This window comes from Mastomys coucha, unplaced genomic scaffold (genome assembly GCF_008632895.1).
Source record: "Mastomys coucha isolate ucsf_1 unplaced genomic scaffold, UCSF_Mcou_1 pScaffold14, whole genome shotgun sequence".
Lineage (NCBI taxonomy): Eukaryota > Metazoa > Chordata > Mammalia > Rodentia > Muridae > Mastomys > Mastomys coucha.
The window spans coordinates 116,970,764-116,988,467 of NW_022196896.1; the positions used below are offsets into that span (position 1 = coordinate 116,970,764).

Sequence of the window (17,704 nt, forward strand, 5' to 3'; positions counted from 1 at the left end):
AAAGGCTATTGGCTGGAGCAGAGCCTTGCACAGACTCAAGACTAGGTAGGGGTTCCGAGGATGGGGACCTCCAGGGAGATAAAGTTGACATGGGGCATGGGTTTTGGTGCTGGAAGAGACACAAAGGGCAGTGGTACAGGTCCTGGCTCTGCCCTGGGACCTGCGCTGAGGTGACGGGGTGAATCTCTGCCCTTGGCTTCTTCTGCTTTTAGAGCCTCATCGGAAGCTGGAGCTGGATGCATGTTTGCTAAATAAAATTGCTGTTCCTGGCTGGTGTGAGCACTTGCTTATCCCTCTACCCCCTGGGAAAGCTGCCTGTGTTACAGAGCCTGGACACTCGGACCCCAGTGGCTCACTACAGCTGTAGCATCAGAGCAAATTATCAACCCCATAAAGCACTTAGATTCCTCCCTACATCATGGGGTCAGGGATGTGGTGCTGATGCCCGTTCTAGGTCCTGGTAGGTGAGGGGCTCTGCCTGCCCAGAGGCTCACCATTGGCTCAGATGCTCACTAGCTTGTAGCACTTCCACAAGTAGACACTTAGTAGGCAGGGCACCTAGAGGGTAGTGACAGTCATCTTTTTAGAGACTAACAGAGGATGCTGCGATGCAGTTGGAAGGGCAGCATTCACAGAGCCCAGCCTTGAGTCTCCTAGGCAAGAAGTGGGCACACCCAGTCCTCATAGCCTGGGGGCCTTAGTTTCTCGAATGAAAGGTCAGACCCAGACTCTCAGGGACACCCAATAAGATCTGGAGGACCCGGAGTGAGTCGGGGTGCTAGGCAAGGGAGGCAGCAAGGATTCAAACCTAGGCCTGTGGCCCAAATGGAAGGTAACCTCTTCTACAGGCAAGTCACATGTCCAGGAAGCTACCGCGAGATTCTGGTACCCTGGCCTGGGCGAGGAGGTACACTGTAGCTGTACAGATGGTTGTGAGTCATCGTGTGGTGGCTGGGAATTGAATCAGCCGCACTCGCTCTAGTCGGCCCTACTCGCTCTGGCCCAAAGATTTATTTATTTTTATATCTAAGTACACTGTAGCTATCTTCAGACACACCAGAAGAGGGCATCAGATCCCATTACAGATGGTTGTGAGCCACCATGTGGTTGCTGGAATTTGAACTCAGGACCTTCGGAAAAGCAGTCAGTGCTCTTAACCACTGAGCCGTCTCTCCAGCTCGAGGTAGCTAGTGTTTAAAGACATTCTGTGTAGTTCTGATGCCTTCTCCAGCAAGTCAGGAGACCGTGGCTCTCCAGCAGCTCACTTGTGGGGAGCAGGTGCCCCTCATAGCGGAGGCTAGCCTCTCAAGGCCACACTTACCGTTGGACACAAACCTGTTGTGCTGGCAAAACTTCACTGAGGACCCGGAACCCCTTCATATAGGTCCTGGAGGTAACAGGCACAGAACAAAGCTTCCAGGTGAGTCGGGGCCCTCTTGTCAGATTGTAAATGTGTGCAGAATGAATATGCAGGGAAATAAACATACCAAGATTAATAAAATCATGCCACTCCCAGATCAGCAAGGGCTTAATACAAAGTGGAGCTTTTTTTTGTTTTTGTTTTTTTCGAGACAGGGTTTCTTTGTGTAGCCCTGGCTGTCCTGGTACTCACTCTGTAGACCAGACTGGCCTCGAACTCAGAAATCCACATGCCTCTGCCTCCCAAGTGCTGGGATTAAAGGTGGTGGTGTGCCACCACAGCCCGGCCAAAGTGGAGCTTTTTTTTAAAAGAAAAAAAAAACAGCCGTCAAGTTCATTTCAAAGAAGCACAGATAAAGGAAGCTGTCCTGGTTTACACATAAGCTTGTGTGTTTGAACTCTTGGTCCCCTGTCTTGGTAGGATGTGGAGCCCATTGAAGGTAGAAGCTGATTGACTGGGGGAAGCAGATCACTGTGGGAGGACATTGAGGTTTCATAGCCCAGGTCCAGTGTCTGTCTGCTTCTGACACAATATGATGCTACCTGATGCTCTGCTGCCACGCTTTCGCCACCACGATGGACTGTGTTTTCTCAAATTGTGAGCTCATTCTTTCACCATGACAAAAAAAGTCACTAACGCAGAAGCCTTACGGCAAGTCTCTAAGAAGGCCTCCAGAGACCCTGCCCCTAGGTGGTCACAGCTCATACCCCCCAGAATATGGCAGGTACTGGGGGTGTCAGTTCTGGTCAGACTATGGAAGATGTGGGGAGTTCAGTTCTGTGCTTACTTTTTACTCAGTACCTCAGGGGAGCCAGTCGCCAGGTAAGGAGAGAACCTGTGGAGACATGGGTGTATAGGTAGGGATTCAGTCTTCCCCCTCAAATCCCAGCAGGTCCCCGTCTCAAAGTAGCTTTTAGATGGCCAAAGCTTAAAGGCCCCTTAGTGCAGTCTGATGGGACATTCTGAGAGGACCACCCTAAAATACACCATTTGTGTGGGGCTGCTCTTCTTTGTTTGTTTGTTTGAGAGAGACAGGGTTTCTCTGTGTAGACCTGGCTGTCCTAGAACTCATTCTGTAGACCAGGCTGGCCTTGAACTCACAGAGATCCACCTCCCTCTGCCTCCAGAGTGTTGGGATGAAAGGCATATACCACCACCACCCGGCGTGTGGCACTGTTCTTTTGAGGCATCAGATTTGGGGACAAACGATTACACGGCAATAGCTGACAGATACGAAACGGAAAGCACAGAAAAGGAGCTTGATTCGGAAAAGGAGGAGTCATCATTATACAGCAGTGTCCTTACAGCAAGGTGGCTCTAACCCAAGAACCACACACACACACACACACACACACACACACACACACACACACACCCCAAGATCACATGTACCCAGAGACCAGCCAGGCCATAAATACTGAAGTGTAGGAGGCAGTCTTGGCTTCACAGCCATGGCAATATCTACACACCAGCAAATGCAGGCATGCCTCCTCCTCCAAGCCCGCCCCCTCTGCTGTAAGCTGCACCTTTGAAAGGTGGTGGCACATTTTAGTTTGGTGGATTCACACTCGGAGTCTATTCTGGGGGGATAACTGCATAGCTGATCCTCTTCATCACCGCATCCAAAATGGAAAATGACCCGAAAGCCCACGAATAGGAGCTGGGCCTGGTGTCACCTCCAGCCTCGGGAAGGAAGGTCTCTCCCTGTCCAGATGAAATTTAAACCTGTGTTCTCAAACCAATCTCCTCAAAGCTCGTGATTCAGCATCAAGTGATCGAAACAGCTACTTGTGCTCCTCCAGCCGTGCGCACGCATCATGCCCAGACTCACGGTGGATGGTCTGTGAGGGATATTGTCATTTGCTGTTGGAAAGTTCTGCTTTATACTTTTCAAAACCGTGTGTGATTTTTTTTTTTAAACACCCTAGGTCTACTTTAAAGGCGCAGCTCTTGGAAGAAACCTGTCATTTTGAGCCCCTAGTTAAAAGGGCAACAGAAACCCCAGTTGTCTCCCTTTATATAGGCACCAGCTCCAGGAACAGACCATAAAATCCAGAATAGCCTGGAGATAGCCACAAAAATGGGGAAATAGCTCAGAATGAGCCATCTGTGCTGGGCAGCCCTACCTCATCCTATGGTTAAACGTTCACAACATCGGAATGCAGACCGCTGGCCACCTGTGACCCCCTAGCACCCACCAATGAAATTTTAGATTACCTAATCCCTCTAGAGAGTTTTTCCAGGTACCCTATAAGAAGGCCTGTGTGCCTTTGTCTTGGGTCACATTTCAAAGAATGGTTAAGCCCCGCATGCTGGTTGTTTCTGCAGAATAACCGCCCTTTGTTCTTGCGTACTCTGTGAGGCTGGGGGGTCTTCCTTCGGCGATTTTCAGGCCTGTACACCAGTGTTGTGTCTCCTGTCTGGTCTGTCATCCGATGATGCCCTGAACCTCTAATGCCCACATGGTCTGCAGAGGACCTGCTCACTTGGCGCAGCCAGCACTCCCTGTGACAGAGCCTGTGTCACCGTTCCTGTCCTTGGCTCCCTCTAGATGGAGCAGGGAGGCACTGACCCTGCAAATGGGTGTGTTAAGCAAAGCCTTCACCCTGCTTCAGGACCTTTCCCCTGGTGGTTCTAAACGCCTTCCAGACAAGGACACCCATTGAGGGCCCCCTCTACCCCATGAAGTTAAATATCAGAGGGAGCATCTTACTGTAGACTAGAAACAGGGCAAAGGAGAAGGGTCCAGGAATGAATAAGGAGAGAAGCACAGAGCCAGGGACCCTGCACACGGAAGCTGCCAACGTGAGGAGCCTGGCAGGCCCTGCAGGGCTCTCTTGGTGATGACCAAGTTCTTCCTGGGAGCGAGGCTGTAGTGTCAGCTACATGAATGTCCCCTAGCTGCTGCATCAGCCTGGAAGGTGTCATGCATCCAGCACCCTAAGAAATTATCCAACTCTGCCAGGAGGGCTGTCACTCAGGGCCACCTGGAACCCTGATATGAGAACCTCACTTCCATCCCTAAGTGACTTCTCAAAGCAACATACCGATGATTGAAAAGGGAGGAGGTGCTGATGGTGAAGCCTAGCCTGGTTACCCAGGCTGAGGTGTCCCTCCTGTGCACTGAGGATGTCCTACCTGTGCACTGACGTATTCCATCTGTGCACTAAAAGTGTCCCACCTGTGCACTGAGCTATCCCACCTGTGCATTAAAGCCCCTTGTCCTGGCTGCTTTTGTGTGTTAACTTGACACAAACTGGAGTTATCACAGAGAAAGGAGCCTCCTTTGAGGAAATGCCTCCATGAGATCCAGCTGTAAGACATTTTCTCAATTAGTGATCAAGGGTGGGAGGGCCCATTGTGGGTGGTGCCATCCCTGGGCTGGTAGTCCTGGGTTCTATAAGAAAGCACGCTGAGCAAGCCAGGGGAAGCAAGCCAGAAAGTAACATCCCTCCATGGCCTCTACATCAGCTCCTGCTTCCTGCCCTGCTTGAGTTCCAGTCCTGACTTCCTTTGGTGATGAGTAGCAATGTGGAAGTGTAAGCTGAATAAACCCTTTCCTCCCTAACTTTCTTCTTGGTCATGGTGTTTGTGCAGAGATAGAAACCCTGACTAAGACAAACTGGTACCAGCATAGTGGGGTATTCCTGTGACAACCTGTCTTAGTCAGGGTTTCTATCCCTGCACAAACATCATGACCAAGAAGCAAGTTGGAGAGGAAAGGGTTTATTCAGCTTACTTCCACATTGCTGTTCATCACCAAAGGAAGTCAGGACTGGAACTCAAGCAGGTCAGGAAGCAGGAGCTGATGCAGAGGCCATGGAGGGATGTTCCTTACTGGCTTACTCAGCCTGCTCTCTTATAGAACCCAAGACTTCCAGCCCAGGGATGGCACCAACCACCAGGGGCCCTACCCCCTTGATCACTAATTGAGAAAATGCCCACAGCTAGGTCTCATGGAGGCACTTCCCCAACTGAAGCTCCCTTCTCTGTGATAACTCCAGCCTGTGTCAAGTTGGCACACAAATCCAGCCAGTACACAACCTGACCATGTTTTGGGGAGGACGGTGGAAGGGCTTTGGAACTTTGGACTAGAAAAGCAATTGGGTCTTAAGAGCTCTGTGGGATGTTCTGTAGGAGCTTGGAAGATCATGTTGAGAACAGTGCAGAAGATGGAGGTCTGGCTTGTGAAATTTCAGAGGAAGAGTAAAGATGCTTATCAGGGCCATGTTGTTTTGATTGTGAAGATTCTGTGGTTCTGGTTAGCTGGGGCTGAAGACTCAGCTGTGATTAACAAGATACCAGAACTACTAAAGTGAAAACTTTGCATTTCTGGGACTATTGGTGCTGGTTAGCTGGAACTAAGAAATTAGCGGTGATTAAGAAGAGACCAGCATCACTGAGGTGACATCTTCTGGGAAGTGTTTTCTGAGAGTACAAAGAGGCTGTGTTCCAGAGATAGCCAAGGTTGTACCTGGTGCTGCAGCAGGACTTGGTAATGTGTAAGAGTCGCCCAGGTGCTACCGGTTTTGAAGGCACGAAGAGCAGCTGAGGCTCGGCACTGTGAGAGGCCATGGAAGGCCATTGGTGAAGGTATAAACCCTTTCCTCCCCAACCTGATTCTTGGTCATGATGTTTTGTGCAGGGATAGAAACCCTGACTAAGATCCCCCTTCCCTGGGAAGTTTGATGCTTGCCCTCCTCACTTCCCTGACCCAACCTAACCTTGAGTGGCATCAGTAAGCTAGACTCTGTCTGGGAAGTGTGTCCCCAGGAGCCAAACAGGACATGGAAGTTTACAAACCTCAACTGCTTTATTTTTAGTTGACCCTGATTTCTTAGCTGCCTGGAGCACTCAGGATGGAGGGGAACACCAGGGCAGCCCAAGGCCAAGGCTTTGTTTATGGCATAGGGAGAACGCCAGCTCCTACCTGCACACCCAGGTGTCGGGAGCCTGTCAGTGCCCTGAGCACAGCCTACACTCCCGAAGTCTCACCCCCTACCACTGCAGACCCCAAGCTTAGAGACGAGGCTGACCAACCTGGGCTTACTCAGGATGTGTGACTGTCCCACTCTACAGAGGGACCGCAGCTATCTGGGTCCCTGTCAGTACAGCATGAAGCAACACGAGAAAGTCCTGAGCAGCTCTGAGTGGCCCACCGGCCCCAGCGCAGCTTCGTGCTGTCTCCACCCTGCATGTGTCTGTCTCATAGTCTCAGCTTTCCCACCTCAGCCTGACTGCCCAGGATGAGTCAAAGCCCTCAGGTAACCCAGAGACCTCCTGTGTGATATAGACAGTGTGGGCTTTCAGAGGAGACAGTCTTCGAAGAGCTGTGACCTCACTCCTTCCCCCACCATCCCCCCTTCTTCCCTTACAGAGGCTAAAAATACCCCTAAGTCCCCACGTGGCCTGCCCAGCTCAGCCCAGCCCAGCCCAGCCCAGACGGCCTCCTTTGTGGCCCATACTTCAACCTAAGTCCTGCCCTTTGGTCTATGGTCTCAGCAAGGAGCCCTAAGGGAGCTACTAACAGGTAAGACCTGGGGTTCTATAAGAAGGTGAGTTCCGGTTAAACTTAGTAGAGTCCTTTACAGGCAAGGGGCTCCTAGGAGCTGGATGGGCTCAGAGAGAGAAGCCGGACTTTAGGAATGCAGCCAGAGCCGCATTAGCAGGGCTGTGTAAAAGCCATTGGCATGAGCATGCCCTGGTATAACTCTAAACTCCCCCTTTACCCTCCAGCCTCTGTGGAACTACAGGGCAGCAGGTGTCTGCAGCTATCTCTGAGGTCCCTTGGAGAGGTACAGTGTGCACAGGCCTGGTTGCACCATTGTAGCTATGGTCGGTAGCCAGAGTTCAGCAGTGACTGGAATGCAAGGCCTGTGGGTGTTGCCTTGGGCACAGTTCTTGTGTGTGCCTCAGCTAAAATACCATAACCCCAACCAGAGGCCTCCCGAAGAGGTTAGACGGGATGGATTCCTGGTGAGTCTGAGGGTCTTGAAGCCACCAGTCTCCTGAGCTTCCCTTTGTAGGCCTAAGCCAGGGCTGTTCCTTGAAAATTGTCCTGAGTAAGTCCTTAGGTAGAGATCCCTGTGCTGTAGGAAGGAGAGGGCATCAGGGATGGGAGCGTGGGTCTCAAGCTTCCGGCCAGCTCCATGCCACAGGTTCTGTGGTTTGCCAGTTCAGTGGATAGTGCTCATTCTTTGATGTCCCTGAGACCCAGGAAGCCACCAGGCTTGCTACTCCTCTATTACCATGGTAGCTATGCGAGGTACCCCTGGAGGGCAATACACTATCGCTGTGTGGCTTTCAGCTGTGAGGGACTCCTCGGGATGGGGGCCTCCATATATACCCTCCCATCTCTCCTTTCCTTTGTCCCTCCCCTCTCCCTCACCTTCATGATTTTCTTCCCTCGGTTCCCTTCTTTTAAAAAAAAACAAACATTTTTTTTTTTCTTTTGCAAGGTCTCACTCTGTAACCCAAGCAGACCTTGAACTTTCTGGTAATCCTCCTGTCTTAGCTTTGGGATTGTAGGAGTACCCCCACAGTGACCAGTAACTTATCTTTGGCTGTTTTCTTAGAGCAAAACACCAGACATGCATATCCTTAGGTCTAGAAGTGGGATCTGCTGACAGGCCATGCACACAATAGGACGGGAAGCTGCTGCGGTTAGATTTTGAGTCCTATGGTGGCAAGCCAGGCTCTGAATTCAGTTGCCAGCCACCCCCCTGCCCCGGCCCTGCCCCTCAACATCTGCTTCCTAGCTCTGTGGTCTTGGGCTGATGACTCAAACTCTCTGGATCAGTTTCTCTGTAAAATACCAGCACTCAGTTAGCAGAATGGTGGCAAGGCTGAGTGCGAACATGGGAAGAGGCCTGGGAAGTTGGGCAGAGGAGCTGCCCCGAGGGTGACTCAAATCCCCTTTATCCTTAGCTTCTCCATCAGAAGCTTAGAAAACAGGACCAGAGTTGACTTAACCCAATCACCCAGCAAGCTCATGCAGACAGGCAAAGTAAAACCTAAAACCACCACCAATGGCCTGCCTAGCAACATGGCGGCGCCCGAGAGGAAGGAAGCCTCTTGGGCTCTCCGAGCAGGGAGATTCCCTGACCCTGAGGGTCTACACTGTGAAAGATAGAAGGCCCAGGGATGGTTTTCTCTGTATGGTTCTGTGTTGCCCCAATTCCCTGTCCATGAGTAGTCTAACTCTCCGCTTCCTCCCCATAAAGTGTAAGCAACAGTTGGCTTTACCCATAGGGCTGAGGACCTGGGAGAGAGGAGAATGTGGGATGCCGAAAGTGGTCCTCACTGCCACTTCCCAGAGGTGAGGACAGCTGACGTCCAGTCATGCACTGATTCACAGGTGGATGAGACCGTAGCTCTCGTGGCTGACCCTGCGTTTCTACTTAGGTCTTCAGGGGAGTCCCAGGAACTACTTCCGGGAAAGAGGGTGGGCTCCAGCGGCTTCTGTGCACACTGCATCATGGTGAGGAATGTAGATGACCTGGACTTCCATCTGCCTTCACACGCCCAAGACATGCTGGAAGGCATGCAGCGTCTGCGCTCCCTCCCCAAGTTGGCCGATGTCACCCTGCTGGTCGGTGACCAGGAGCTGCCCTGTCACCGTAGCCTTCTGGCGCTCAATAGCCCCTACTTCCATGCCATGTTCGCCGGAGACTTCGCTGAGAGCTTTTCGGCACGCGTGGAGCTGCGAGACGTAGAACCCGCTGCAGTGGGGCAGCTGGTGGACTTCGTGTACACCGGCCAGTTGACCATCACACAGACTAACGTGGAGGCGCTGACCCGATCCGCCTCTCGCCTGCACTTCCCCACCGTTCAGAAGGTCTGCGGCCGATACCTCCAGCAGCAGTTAGATGCCACTAACTGCCTGGGCATCTGCGAATTTGGGGAACAGCAAGGCCTGTTGGGTGTGGCCGCTAAAGCCTGGGCCTTCCTGCGGGAGAACTTTGAGGCGGTGGCCCAAGAGGATGAGTTCTTGCAACTGCCAAGAGACCGTCTGGCTACCTGTCTGGCCAGTGACCTGCTGCAGGTACAACCGGAGCAGAGTCGGCTCGAGGCCCTGCTGCGCTGGGTGCGCCATGACCCCCAGGACCGGGCTGCCCACCTGCCTGAGCTTCTCAGCTTGGTGCACTTGGATGCCGTGCCTAGGCCCTGCGTGCAACAGTTGCTCGCCACAGAGCCACTGATCCAGGAGTCAGAGGCGTGTCAGGAGGCCCTGTCCCAGGGCCACAGTGGGGTGAGTGAGTGGCCGGGGACTTCCACCTAAGAAGTAAAAGAGAAGCCCCTGAGCCCCCACCTGAATGGAGAGAAGAGAGCACCAACATGCCCCGTCATGCATGGCTCCCTCCTGAAGGCTGGTTCCCTGACAGAGCATTATCATCCATCTCTCAAGGGTGCCACGCTCTGATGCCCAGAGGGAGGAGCCTAGATGTGTCTTTACCTTTGAGACATCACTTCCAGGTAGTGGTGGCACACACCTTTAATCCCAGCACTTGGGAAGGCAGAAGCAGATGAATCTCTGAATTTGAGGTTAGCCTGGTCTACAGAGTGAGTTTCAGAGGACCAGGGCTGCACAAAAAAAAAAAAACAAACCTGTCTCCAAAAACAAAAGCAAAAGCAAAACAAACAAACAAAAAAAGCAGACCTAGCACACCGTGGAAAGGCCACCACTGTGGGAGGACTCTAGGGGCATTGGGCACAGGCTGGCAGTCAGGAGGGACTCCCTGGAGGAAGTCTGCCTTGGAGCTGGGCCTTAGAGGAGACATAGGAGTTGAAAGGAGGAAGACGAAGGAAAACCATGCAGGATGCTGGATAGCTACATAGGGGTGGGACACCATGGGACCCAGAAGTTGTAGTCTTGAGTGGTTCTGACTGAACCCGTATGAAACTCCATCTCTGCTCATGCAGGCAGTGGGCTGACAGCAGGCAGGTTCTAAGAGAGTGAAAGGCCTGGTCACCCCAAGGGTACTCCAGAGCATTTGAGAAAGCCCTTTGTGACTAGTGAGAGGCACAGTTCACCATGGGGTGGGGTGTGGATGGGGTGGGGGTAGGCATGGGGTGCGGTTCACAGGGTGGGGGGTGTACACCACTATGTCTAGCCCATGCAGACACACATTCATAGTGGGGGTATGCATGGGGTGTGGTTCACAGGGTGGGGGGGGGTGCACCACTATGTCTAGCCCATGCAGACATGCATTCACAGGTACTCACAGATGCATACACACATGCCTGTGTGCACACATACCAAAGCCCACCTAGTCTCGAGCACAGGCACTGAGAGAAGACTACACATGACCCTCGGGCTGGACAGACAACAGCTAGCCACTCTGACCTGGCTCCCATCCACAGGAGCTTCCTAGCCTTCCCCAGAAGATGCAGGAGGTGCTGGTGGTCGTAGGCGGACGGGCGCTGGAGGAGGACGAGGAGGGTGGTGAGGAACGCAGCCCCCACACTGGGAACTTTGCTTTCTACAACACTAAGGCCAGTAAGTACCTGCCATGCTTGTCCTGGACATGAGCCATGCGTCACCTTGGGGTATAGCCAGTGAGGTGTCCGTCCGGTGAAGGGGAGCAGGGCTCTGCCTCCAGAAGGTTGAGTTTTGGACCTAACCAGAGTTGCAGAGGAGCCTGGTGGCCATGGGGAGGAGGGGTAGGGAGGAGGATTGGGAATACTGTCAGTCCACTTTCCTCAGGTAGGAGCTCCACTTCTGGTTTTTATTAGGCCCTGGGGGCTGAGACAAAAGAGCCCAGCCCAGACAGGACTACAAGGGTGGATGTTCTTCTAGCCCGTCGATTGCTCTGGGTCTCCTGCCCTGTGCATCCAGTGTGGGAACCAAGACTCTAGGGGAAAGTAAGAGAGTGCAAACAGCTCAGGAGTAAGAGTTTGGGTTCTGGGTCAGCCCAAATTAGGATCCAGTTTGGCCCTGGGGCAAGTCGTGTAACCTCTCTGGATGTGTCTTTATTTTTCTCACCTGTGAAATGGGTTCCCCATGTTTCCTTCCATGGTTGGTTGTAAGGGGGGCCTGAGGGAGGAGTAGTTGGGCATCCCATAGGCCATCTCCCCAGGAGAGATCTTGGGAAAGTGCCGATGAGGACTAGTTGGTTCCAGGGCTGAGGCAGGTCGCCAGCACCACCGCATCAGCTCTGGCGGGCTGGAGGAAGTCCAAGGCCAGCGGTCCAGGTCAGAGGCTTATAGTGGGGATTTGGGGTTGACGTCAGGCAAGAGCAGCTGGCTGGCAACAGTGGCCTGCCGATTGCTGGGCCATCCTCATCCTGGGGTGACACAGACATGAATCAGGGGACACTCCGTTCCTACCCACGGTGCCAGGCTCTCAGCTCACCATGAGCCCTAGAATTCTACATGTTCCCAAAGTGTCATAAACAGTCAACAGTCCAGGGGAATTCCCCAGGGCCTGGTCTCCCACAGACACTTGCAAGCAGTCCATTCACAGGATTCAAGTTTCCCACGCCTATGGTCTCATGATGGTTTCTTTCCAAACATTCCCCATCACCCTGTCCCTCCACAACGGTGACAACAGTGAGAACAGCTTAACAGCCGCTACCGCTGGTGGGTGTGTCCCATGCATCATTCATCTCACACCTTTTGTTTTTTTTTTTTTGTTTTTTTCAAGACAGGATTTCTCCGTGTAGCCCTGGTTGTCCTGGAACTCACTCTGTAGACCAGGCTGACCTCGAACTCGGAAATCCACCTGCCTCTGCTTCCCAAGTGCTGGGATTGAAGGCATGTGCTATCACCGCCGGGCTATCTCACACCTTTTTAAAATGTGTGTTTTACACTTATTTATTGATATGGGTGTGTGTGTGTGTGCCATGGTGTACAGGTGGGAGTCGGTCAATCTTCTATCATGTGCCATCTAGGGATCAAACTCAGACCATCAACCTCTATAGCAAGTGCCATCACTGCCTGAGCCATCTCTCTGGCCCAGTTCATCCCCATTCTATAGACAGGAAAACCAGGGCTAGGCTTTGTCTAAACTCACACAACTGGCACATGCAAGGCTGGATTTGGACTCCACTCGGCTGCTGCAGGGCTGGGATCTCGTTCTCTGTATCTCTCGGACGCTTTGTGAAATGGAGGGAGGCTTGGGCTAGATAAACGGAGGCATGAACAGGTGTGTTACTACCTACTAGTGATGCCTACACACAGCCGCTCCCTTCGGTGACTGAGACAGGCTCCATTCCTTTAGGGTCAGTGAGGTGGGCTTCAGGTCGGAGTGACAAGAGCCTGCAGATCCTGGGCTATGTTTTCTCTCCTTGGGCCACATTTGTCTAGTCTGAGCCCCAGGCTGGTACTGTGGGGGGGAGTACAATGAACCAGGACACCCCAGGCTGCCTCTACCTACCCTTTTTTGTCACCACTAGTGAAGGGGACATTTCTACAACCAGTTCCTGAAAAAGACATCGGGGCAGGTGAGGGAGCAGAGGCCCTCAGGGCACAGCCACTCTGACTCTTTGCCTTGTTCTCCCCACCAGGGCAGTGGATGGCACTCCCGGACTTCCCCGATTACCACAAATGGGGCTTCTCCCTGGCAGCACTCAACAGTGATGTCTACGTCACAGGTGGGTGACCCAGAGCTCCTAGGGACACCCCTACTAAGTTGATAGATTACAGGGCCCTCAAATCAACTCTCCCACCCAATAGAATCTTGGGAGGTCTCCTAAGACCTTCCAGACCTTTCTACACATCAGAAAGTGAGGGATCTCCAGGGGTAGAGATGGGAGGATCAAAAACTCAGGGTCATTCTTGGCTATATAGCAAGTTCAAGGCCAGCCTGACTCAAACACAAGCCAAAACCAAAATAATTTTAAAACAAGTAAGTTAAAAAACAAAAACAAAAAAACAGCCTACTGACAGGTGCTAGGAGCTACCACTGTGTACACTGACTGAACTTCTCACTGACAGGTGGCTCACGGGGCACCAAAACAGATACCTGGTCGACCACCCAAGCCTGGTGCTTCCCGCTGAAGGAAGCTATCTGGAAGCCTGTGGCACCCATGCTGAAGGCCCGCACGAACCATGCCAGTACAGCGCTGAATGGAGAGATCTATGCCATTGGTGGTGAGGCCATCCTCCCTGTCTCCTAGAGCCACAGGTTCCCACCCATATCATCACTGGATGCCACAGGGAGAGTGCTCTGCCTTTGGGCGTCTGTGAACCCCACGCAGATAGTCCTCAGAACCCCTGGCTGGGGCATCCTGGGTAGCAAGAAACTAGTTAGCCCCTGGTTTCCTATGCTAGAGGACTCAGAGCCTCAGGACCAGCAGAAATGATCACACACACCCAGGAACTAGGGACTCAGCCCTCAGTCCAGGGTCACCGCAAGCCTCTGAGGTGAATGACCCACAGCGACCTTCGTGTTGCTACCAGCCTCATGCTTCACCATCCAGACAACCTGGTGCCCATTATGAATATTAAAATAAGACTGGGCAGCCCGGAAGCCACTTCTAATGTCTAACAGTTGAGGGGGGAAGGCCCCCCTCTTCTCAAAGAATTGCTCTGTTCCTGGCCAGAAAGCAAAGAACCTGCATTCTCTCCAAGCCCCAGGTACCTTGGGGTCCCCAGGGTCTCACAGAAACTTAGACTAGGAAACATGTACCCCATAATAAGTTCTCACCATTGGCATACCCATTCCACGGAGGGACTATCACCATAGTCTTATACCTTAAACTTGTTCTCCCAGAACAGGCCTAGGGACCAGTGCCCAGCCTTCCACTTGCAAACCACCTCTTGGTGTGGTCTTAGGTAAGGCCTGCTGCCTGTGAATGGACCCAGGTCACAGAATCCCAAGGTCCTACCTCCTTCGCTCACCCCTAACTTCCTAGGGCTCTAGAGCCACCCTTGCTGCCTTTGAACATCCCAACCCTCAGCTTTCAGGAACCTCTCCTAGGCCTAGACTCCGGTGCCTAGCTCCTCCCAGTTAAGACATCCTCTCACAGGCACCGCCCTGGATGCAGTGGAGGTAGAGCGTTATGATCCCTACACGGACAGCTGGGCTCCTGTCAGCCCCGCCCCCAAGTATGTCAGCAACTTCTCCGCGGCCGGCTGCCAGGGCCGCCTCTACCTGGTGGGCTCCAGTGCCTGCAAGTACAACATGCTGGCTCTCCAGTGCTACAGCCCTGTGACAGGTAGGAAGGCCTCCCCGGTGGCCTGTATTCCTGCGGTGACAAGGTCCAGCGGGTGGGGGAGGGAGGCCATGGTTTCTGGACCTGGCAGAAGAGATCCACGTGCCCACCTCATGGACATGTGGGCTGGACAGATGCAGAGGCTCAGGGGCTTCCTGCAGCCTGTAGGAATGAGGTGGGACAGTGGCCAGGTCAAAGCCCCATCCCTCCTGCCTGCTGTGAGAGAAGCAGGCAAGGCAGAGAGGCCTTACAGCACACTGCCCCAGGCTTATTCTGTTGGCAGCGTTTGCTGTGTCTCCGGGTGGGGCCGTTCATGACTTTCCCCAGTGAGGAGCCGTCCCCTCCTCCTGGTGACTTTATCTATCCACGGGCTCTGCAGATGCATGGAGTGTCATCGCTTCCCCTTTCCTGCCCAAGTACCTGTCCTCTCCACGCTGTGCGGCTCTCAATGGAGCCCTGTATCTCATCGGTGACAACACGAAGAAGGTCTATGTGTATGATCCCGGGGCCAACCTGTGGCAGAAGGTGAGCCACCCCAGGCCTCCCTCTGTCGCCCCCTGGTAGAGCCTTGCTGGACTCCTGACACCCCAGAGATGTAATAGAGGTGTGTGGAGGAGTGCCAGAGAGGCCAACAGAGAGCTGAGGCAAGCCTTGAGGCTCTCTCTAGACGATAGGGCAGCCACAGTGTCGTGTCGGCAGTGATAGAGACACAGGCAGTCACTGTTGGATCTCTTTGCCTTGAGCTCTTGTCGTCTTTCTCTGAGATCCAATCCATGCTTAGTGCTGAGAGCCTCTGAGACAGCCATGGATGGGAAGGGAGAATCATTTGTTAGCCAGGACGTAGTGAGCATCCCATTCTGGAAGGATCAAGCCAAGCAGGTGGATCCTGTGCTAAGAGTAAGGAGCAGCTGTCTCCCCAGGACCATTTCTCCTTGCCCTGATTTTTCAGGTCCAGGAAAGAGTGGGAATTGAGCATGCCCAGATGCTAGCATGGGGCGGTGGGGGGGGGGGGGGGGGGGGGGTAGGCAGAGCCCTAGCCTTTCTCCTTACTTCTAAGCTGGAAGTTCTGGGTCAGTCTACCTACCTTGAGATTCTCAGTCCCAAGAGCCCCCTTCTGCCCCCAGCCACCAGTCAGCCTAGTGATAGCAGCCCCACTGCATCCTCTTGCCCACAGCTGCCCTCTAGCCTCTATGTCCCACTGACCGGAAGCCCTGTGATAGTAGTCAAGCAGGCACACAGCAAGCCCTACCAAGGTGCTTCTTCCTTGAGCCTCCCAGCTGAGCCACAGCTGGGCTGAGGTCCCAGGAGTGTGGGTCCTACTTGGACTTTGTCAGGCTGGCGGGCAGGGCAGCTGCCTGCCGTTACCTTCATGTGGAGGCAACACCAGCCTTTTCTGGTGCATCCTACCTCCTCCAAGGGAGATGCAGGGGATCCAAGGCTCAACCCAGACCCCATTGGAGGCAGCTCTGGGCTCAGATCTCAGCATCCTACTTGGATTCTGTGACTCTGGGGCCTGAAGGAGCCATCCTCTTAGATGTAGGTTGGAGAGAGACCAGGGCCTCGCTGGTAAAGAGACTCTGATATAGTCACAGTGAGCAATGATGAACTTTGGGATTCAGGGTCAGGTGGTGGTCCCCTAGCCACACCAAGGACATTCTTGTTTCTACCCTCCTGTTGCCTGCCAGCCCCTGATAATTGCCATCCACAGGTGCAGTCTCAGCACAGCCTACACGAGAATGGCGCATTAGTGCCTCTGGGTGACCTGCTGTATGTGACGGGTGGCCGCTGGCAAGGCATGGACGGAGACTACCATGTGGAGATGGAGGCCTACGACACTGTGAGAGACGCCTGGGCCCGCCACGGCTCCCTACCCCGTCTCTGGCTCTACCATGGGGCCTCCACCATCTTTCTGGATGTTTCCAAATGGACGCAGCCCTTCATCCCCACAGCCCCTCAGGAGCACTAGGGAGGGAGGAGTTCCTGGCTCTGCTCCTCATTGTCCTGCAGAATGCCACCCCTTCCCCATTATGCTTGTCCTCTGTCTACTGTGAGCTGCTGCCCCTCTCCCTCTGAGCTCAGTGTCAGATGGCACAGTTCTGGGACTAGCAAGTTTGCCACCAGTTGTAAGAGCAGGACTCTGATACTCAACTCACACGGTGGGGGAGAGAGCTCTGCCATCCCCGAAGACCTCAGAGAAAGAAGCTGAGGGATCCTGGATTGCATCCTTGGTGGCAGCTCTTCTTGCTCTACCTGCCTGTGGTTTTTTGTGAGGGAAGCTGTGCAAATGGGAAGTTAAAATGGAATACCCCGAACACTGAGCCAGGGCCTCCAGCTTGGAGGCCCAGCCCAGAGCATCCCACGGACGTGCTCTTGGGCCATGTCTACAGCTTCCTCTCTCTCCTCTTTCCTCAGATTCCACACTCACCCCATGAATGTAGCTGGATGGAGGCTAGGCGCTCCCCATCCCTAGCCTCTGTGTGCTGGGACTGTGTTTACATAGCTGCTTCTGGGATGAAGGTGGCCCTGCCCCACCACAGGTACCCCTGACACCAGGAAAGCAGCCCCCGAAGAAACACTAGGAAGGCAGGGGAGATGCAGTACAGGGCAGGAGAGTGGGACTATGGAGGATCCTCTAGGAGAGTGGCTCTCAAGCTTCCTAATGCTGTGACTATTTAATACAGTTCCTCATGGTTTGCTGACCTCTGACCATAAAATCGTTTTGTTACTTCAAAATTATAATTTTGCTACTGTTTTGACTGTAAGTATCTCATATGCAAGGTATCTGATAAATGAGTTAATATGTGACACGCAGGGTGTTTCACACCTGACCCCTCACCCTGGTCTGCAGGGATTCCGGGGGTGGCCCTGGGATGTGTCAGAAGCTTGCTTCCCATGGTCTGCTGAGACGGGGTGGAGCTAACATCTGATGGACTCTCCTGCCAGTCATGATATGATTTGGCGTGACTCAGACCGTGGTCTCGTGAGGTCATGCATTTTTCAGTCTCCACATTTTGGTGTGTCACTTTCCCTCCCTTTGTCCCTTCCCCCTCTTGCTCTCCTCCAGACAAGGCACTGGATCTGTAAGCAGACAAACAATAAAGGACTCTCACTGTGTGTGAGCAGCATG

General features: G+C 53.3%; 1 protein-coding gene across 4 annotated transcripts; it reads left to right on the forward strand.

Annotated features, from left to right (window-relative positions):
- The first annotated feature begins 6,844 nt into the window (after window positions 1–6,844).
- Window positions 6,845–17,704, forward strand: Klhl30 (kelch like family member 30). Of its 4 annotated transcripts, none has more exons than XM_031368920.1 (9): window positions 6,922–6,950; window positions 8,672–8,738; window positions 8,825–9,671; window positions 10,784–10,919; window positions 12,928–13,014; window positions 13,358–13,513; window positions 14,392–14,580; window positions 14,957–15,102; window positions 16,286–17,704. In XM_031368920.1, the coding sequence occupies exons 2-9, from the start codon at window positions 8,704–8,706 to the stop codon at window positions 16,541–16,543; spliced, it is 1,854 nt and encodes a 617-aa protein (XP_031224780.1). In that variant the 5' UTR covers window positions 6,922–6,950; window positions 8,672–8,703; the 3' UTR covers window positions 16,544–17,704. The 4 variants fall into 4 exon arrangements, with proteins under 4 accessions (XP_031224779.1, XP_031224780.1, XP_031224782.1 ...); XM_031368921.1 differs by lacking the exon at window positions 6,922–6,950 and adding an exon at window positions 7,389–7,396 and having other exon boundaries at window positions 8,644–8,738; XM_031368919.1 differs by lacking the exon at window positions 8,672–8,738 and having other exon boundaries at window positions 6,845–6,950.

Coding starts and splice junctions, on each gene's coding strand:
- Klhl30 (XM_031368919.1), top strand. CDS start 6,913: ATGGTCTCAGCAAGGAGCCCTAAGGGAGCTACTAACAG. Junction 9,672..10,783: donor TGTCCCAGGGCCACAGTGGG/GTGAGTGAGTGG, acceptor TCCCATCCACAG/GAGCTTCCTAGCCTTCCCCA. Junction 14,581..14,956: donor GTGCTACAGCCCTGTGACAG/GTAGGAAGGCCT, acceptor CGGGCTCTGCAG/ATGCATGGAGTGTCATCGCT.